This window comes from Terrapene carolina, unplaced genomic scaffold (assembly GCF_002925995.2).
Source record: "Terrapene carolina triunguis isolate 2854851 unplaced genomic scaffold, T_m_triunguis-2.0 Scaffold243, whole genome shotgun sequence".
In the NCBI taxonomy this organism is placed as follows: domain Eukaryota; kingdom Metazoa; phylum Chordata; order Testudines; family Emydidae; genus Terrapene; species Terrapene triunguis.
Genome location: NW_020664594.1, coordinates 870856 through 876665, shown reverse-complemented (window position 1 = coordinate 876665; position 5810 = coordinate 870856). Strand labels below are relative to the sequence as shown.

The 5810-nt window shown below is 65.7% G+C and overlaps 1 protein-coding gene across 1 annotated transcript in view; it reads left to right on the top strand.

The window, feature by feature from the left end:
• LOC112109120 (striated muscle-specific serine/threonine-protein kinase-like) overlaps window positions 1–5810 on the top strand; it is a gene marked incomplete at its 5' end in the record, with an annotated part of 69163 nt that overhangs the window by 37627 nt on the left and 25726 nt on the right. Inside the window, 7 exons of the mRNA XM_026657434.2 lie at window positions 46–222; window positions 474–586; window positions 1084–1252; window positions 2960–3050; window positions 4600–4800; window positions 5069–5129; window positions 5769–5776. Coding sequence (XP_026513219.1) covers window positions 46–222; window positions 474–586; window positions 1084–1252; window positions 2960–3050; window positions 4600–4800; window positions 5069–5129; window positions 5769–5776 — 820 coding nt within the window. The remainder of the gene's footprint in view (window positions 1–45; window positions 223–473; window positions 587–1083; window positions 1253–2959; window positions 3051–4599; window positions 4801–5068; window positions 5130–5768; window positions 5777–5810) is intronic.

Sequence of the window (5810 nt, the reverse complement as noted above, 5' to 3'; positions counted from 1 at the left end):
GCGCTGTGGGGGCGGGGCGCTGGGTGACGGGGTGTCCTTCCCCCGGCAGGGGCGGGTTGGCGCTCGAGGAGCGGGCTGGCGCGTGTGAGCTGAGCATGGCTGACGACGACCAGCACTGCCTGCGGCTCTGCCAGGTGCACCGCGGGGACGCTGGGGAGCTCACCTGCGAGGTGAGCAACAGGCACGGCGCGGACAGCTGCTCCATCAGCCTGCAGCTGGCAGGTACGTGAGGGGTCCTTATCCCGCGTCCCGGCCGGGGGCGGAGCCTGGGCATGAGCCAGCGACACACCCCAGCCGGGGGCGGAGCCTGGGCTGAGCCAGTCACACACAGCAGCTGGGGGGCGGAGCCTGGGCACCTGCAGGCCACACCCCTCCCAGCCTGGGGGCGGAGCCTGGGCCCCTGCAGGCCAGGGCGAGGAGGCAGCCACCTGCTCCTGCCTGCGCTCAGGAGTGGAACGTCTCTCGGTCCCCAGAGGCGCCGCGCTTCGAGTCCATCATGGAGGACCTGGAGGTCGGGGAGGGTGAGACGCCGCGCTTCGCCGTGGTGGTGGAGGGCAAGCCGCTGCCCGACATCATGTGGTACAAGGTGAGCCCTGGGCCTCCCTGGGACGTGAGGGAGCCCAGGGACGCCAGTCAATGGATGGGACCCCTGATCCCAACCCGCAGCCCCCTGCCAGTCCAGCCCTGCCCCCCTGCTCTGCTGGTGCCCCTGATCCCAAACCACAGCCCCTGCTCACCCAGCCCTGGGCTCCCCAGCCCCTCAACCCCCCAGCTCCTGCTACCCCACCCCGGCCCCCTGCTACCCCACCCCCAGCTCTGCTGGTGCCCCTCACTCCTGACCCGCAGCCCCCTGCTGTGCCAGCCCTGCCCCCCCAAGGGAACAGGGGTCCTGGTCACCCAGGGTTCTCCAGGAGGAAGGTGGGTCCCGGGTGCTCTGGAAGGGGGCTGGATCCCAGCTGTGGGGGGCCAGGACCCCTGGCTGCCACGCCAGGTGGTGGCGCCCCTGGCATTGGGCCAATGGTTATGCGGGCCCCAGGAGTGGGTGGCTGTGCTGGGGGTGCCTGACGCTCACACTCCCCCCAGGACGAGGCGCTGCTGGCCGAGAGCAGCCGCCTGACCTTTGTCTACGACGACAGTGAGTGCTCCCTGGTGCTGCTGGGCGCCACGGCCCGCGACAGCGGCGTCTACACCTGCACCGCCCGGAACCTGGCCGGGGAGGTTTCCTGCAAGGCCGAGCTGCTGGTGCGCGCAGGTAGGGCCCTGCCAGGTCCCCCAGCCCCTCGACTTCTGGGGTACGGTGCCAGGCCTGGGGAGGGGTGTCACTGAGTGTGGGGGACTCAGGGCCCTGCACCCCCGGCGTCCTGCGATTCACCATGACTCTCAGCCAGCCAGTAAAGCAGAAGGTTTATTTAGACGACAGGAACACAGTCCAAGACAGGTCTTGCAGGCGCAGACAACAGGACCCCCCACAGTTAGGTCCATCTTGGGGTCCCCAGGCACCCTAGCCCCCTTGGGAGATCAGAGCCCCGTCTGCCTCCCAGCCATGGTCACTAGCCAGCTCCTCCAACCCTCTGCCTTCAGCGACCCCTCCCACAGCCTTTGTTCAGTTTCCCGGGCAAAGGTGTCACCTGGCCTCTAACCCCCTCCTGGGTTCTCATGTTACATGCTCAGGTATTCTCCGTCGGTCAGTCTCCCATCCCCCAATGCAGACCATCCTAGCCACACTCCCCTGTCAGCATTCACAGACCACTTCAAGAATAGTCCCAGTTCGTCACATCGGGGAGCAGCCCGGAGGCCTTGGGGAGGGGCTCTTTGCAATGCCAGCTAGCCTGAGCCGGGGGCTGCATCCCTCTGTCCAGATGCCCATCACCTTGGCAACTAGGCGCCACTGTGGAACATTTGGTTGTCTCCAGTGCGGGAGAGGGTAGCGACGAGGGCTTTGCCATGGCCCTTCCACCCTCCCACCCCCAGTCCTCTTCTGCCCCGGCACCCAGCCCCGGCCAGTCCCACCGCCGCCGGCACCCCGCCCCACTCGGTGCCATGGCTGGTCCCACACTCACGGGCTCACAAGACTCGTGGTCTTTCTCAGCTCTGTGCGGTCCGTGGGGGGAACCCCCTTCAGTGCGACAGCCCTTCTCGGGGGTCCACTCTCTCTCAGGGGTTAAACCCCTCCATCTCCTGGAGCCTTACCACGTCTGTCTCTGCCGTGGGCCCCCTCAGGGAGTTCCCTCGCTCTGGGCCCCTTGGGCCTCCACCCCCAAAGGGGATGATGCCCCCCCTGTTCTCTAGACCGGAGTGACTCTCAGCCAGTGTAAAACAGGAGGGTTTATTGGGCATTTGAACCCAGCACCGGAAACTTTCAGGGCCTCAGGCCTGGCCTCCCTCAGCCCAGCACATCCCAGTCTCCCCTGCATCCAGGTGGGCTCTGCCTGCTCCCCCCTCTCCAGCCCCGAGCCCCCTGCTTCCCAGCTGGGCATCTGATACCCCCAGCCCCAAGTCCCGCCTCTGTCCATTGTCTTCTCTCCAGGTAAACAGGGTCGTAAACCGGGGCCTCCTCTCCTCGCTTCTGTCCTCTGGCCCCTCTGGCTGGAACCGGCTGGTCCGGTCACCAGGGTCCTCTCTTTACAGCCCATTGTCCTCCCACTGGCCAGAACCGGCTGTGACTCCTGAGCTGGGTCTCCGGGTCGTCAGGTCACCGGTCGCTGGGGTCTCCATCCTCCAGGCCATCGGCTGGGGTCCCAAGTTCCCTCTCCGGTCCTCTGTAACAACAAACTCCCTCTCCCCTCACCTCGTTAAACCAGTAACACCCAGGGACACTGAGTCCCACCCCACCCCTGCATGCAACCCACTGGAAAAACCAGAAAACCCCCTGCTTTGTCACCCCGACCGGCACCCTGCCCCCCTTGGTGCCATGGCCGTTCCCCTCCCTCCTCATGCCGTGGCTCTCCTTGCCTTCCAGCCCAGCCGGAGGCAGCAGCCGTGGTGGCGGAGGAGGGGCACGCGGCCCGGCGGCTGACGGACGACTACGAGGTGCACGAGGAGATCGGGAGGTGAGGCGGGTGCCTCTGACGAGGGGCCGTCCCGAGGCGGTCGCACTGCAGGGCACTGACCTCCGTTGGCCTGGCACCCGGGCTCGGCCCTGAGTCCCTGCTCCCAGGCACTAGGGCTGGGTCTCCCGCCGGGCCGGGGCAGGGACAGGGTGTCTCAGCCCCCAGAGCAGGGCACCGCTGGGAGCCCAGGGCAGCTCCATGTCCATGGCCTGGCGCCAGCTTCTCTCCTGAGCCTGGCAGTGCTCGGTGCCGGGGCTGGGGGGAAACAGCCCCCATGGGGATGGCTCTTGGCAAGCCCAGGGGGGTCAGCAGCTCGTCCCACCCACAGCGGGTGGGCTCCCCTCCCTGCGTCACGGAATCGTGGCCCGGGGCTCCTCAGGCCCATTTTGGGGGAGGGAGGAGTCAGAGGCTGCCCGACTCAGCACCTCCCAGGCTGGCGTGGGAGATTGGAGTCTCAGGGGGCGGGGGGGGGGTGTCCCTGCAGCTGGGGAGCTCCCCCCTGCCCTGCAGCCCTGGCTGTCTGGTGACCCACGGAGCGTCGACAGTGCAAAGACAGACACGGGAAATGTGGGGCCAGCCAGCCAGTCAGAGCCATGGGGCTGGGCTCGCTGGTCCCATGGGAGATCTCCGCTCTCCGAGAACATCCGCTCCGTGGGCAGCAGCAGCCAGCAAAGCGAATGGCGCGTTCGAGCCGTTAGGGAAGGGAGAGAGAAGACAGAGAAAATACCATAATGCTGCTATTAAATCCACAGTTCGCCCGCCCCTAAAATACTGCGGGCAGAGCTGGTCACCCCGTCTCCAAAAGAGACATTAGCATTGGAAACGGTGCAGGGAAGGGCAACACAATGCTGACGAGTCTGGAACAGCTTCCATGGGAGGAGAGAGGAAAAAGCCTGGGACTGTTCAGCTTGGGAAGGAGACGACGATGGGGGGGATCTGACAGGGCTATAAAATCATGGCGGGGGTGGAGCGTGAATAGGGAAGTGTTTCTTCACACAACGCCCAGTCAGCCTGTGGAACTCCTTGCCAGAGGATGTTGTGAGGGCCAAGACTATAACAGGGATCAAAAAAGTATTCGCTAAGTTCACGAAGGCTAAGTCCATCCATGGGCGGGGGTACAGCCCCCTGCTCTCAGTGCCAGAACCCAGGCATGGGCGACAGGCTGGATCACACGATAATTGCCCTGTTCTGTTCAGTCCCCCCGAAGCACCTGGCCCCGGCCGCTGTCAGAGGCAGGCCGCTGGGCCGGATGGACCATGGGGCTGACCCATGGTAGCCGTTCTTAGCTTCTTTACCCGCTGCTAAGAGCGAAAACCTGAGCCTCCCTACCAGTGCTCAGCCCCCCACCTCGCCCCGCCACGTGCTGCCCCTGGGTCCTAGATTCCCCCCAGCCCCTCCCTAGACAGGTTCCCCCACGGTGTCCCAGCCTCTTGCCCCTGCCCTCCTGCCAGCCCCTCCATTGGTGCCCACACCACGTCCTAGGCTCCTGCCAGCCCCCCGCCGAGCCTGGCCCACCCTCCTGCCGGCTGCAGCTCCCCGTGTGTTGCAGGGGGGCCTTCTCCTACGTGCGGAGGGTGAGGGAGAAGAGCAGCGGGCTGGACTATGCTGCCAAGTTCATTCCCTGCCGGGCCAAGGCCAAGCAGTCGGCACGCCGGGAGCTGCAGATCCTGTCCCAGCTGGACCACGAGCGCCTCGTCTACTTCCACGACTCCTTCGAGAAGAAAAACGCCGTGATCATTGTCATGGAGCTGTATCCGCCGGGGCATGGGATGGGAACAGCCCCATGGCCTGCCTGGGTCCCCGCCGGCACCTGCAGGGCACTGCTCTGTGGAAGCTCACAGCACTGCAGACCCACGTGGTGCAGTCTGAGATGGCAGTGACGGGACGCGGCCGTGTGGGGGCAGGGAGATCACAGCCCCGGGGTCCCAGCAGGGAGCAGCCATGGGGGGGCTCGCGGGGCCGGGTCCCGGCAGGGCGCGAGCGGGCGGCTGTGGTTGTTCTCCTTGACGGGCCCCCAGCTGCACGGGGGAGGAGCTGCTGGACAGGATGGCGAGGAAGCCCTCGGTGTGCGAGTGGGAGGTGAGTGCGGGGCCGGGAGCCGCCCGCAGAGCCCGTCACCCTCCGGCTGGTTCCACCTGCTGGTCACCTCGGGAACTGCAGGGGCAGGGACCTCGAACCCAGCCCTGGGGCCCAGGCTCGAGCCCGGGTGTCTCGGAGCATGGGGGAGTCAGGGCCCCGCACCCCCACTTCCTGCGATTCCCCGGGACTCTCAGCCAGCCAGTAACACAGAAGGTTTATTAGACGACAGGAACACGATCCCAAGCAGGGCTTGTAGGTACCACCAGGACCCCTCAGCCGAGTCCTTCTGGGGGATAGGGTGACCAGATGTCCCGATTTTATAGGGACAGTCCTGATTTTTGGGTCTTTTTCTTATATAGGCTCCTATTAACCCCCACGCCCTGTCCTGATTTTTCACACTTGCTGTCTGGTCACCCTTCTGGGGGGCTGGGAGCTTAGACCCCTGGCTTGGGGTTCCCTGCCTCTTCCCAGCCAGCCCAGAACTGAAACCCCCCCCAGCCGTCTCACTCCCCTTCTCCCGGCTCCTCCTCTCCCTTTGTCCAGTTTCCCGGGCCAAGGTGTCACCTGGCCCCACCCCCCCTTGGCTCAGGTATTGTCCCTCACCTAAAGTCACCCCCTGCTCTCCCATCCCCCATGCAGACAGTCCAGTAAAACCAGACGACATCCCCAGGTCAGTCCGAC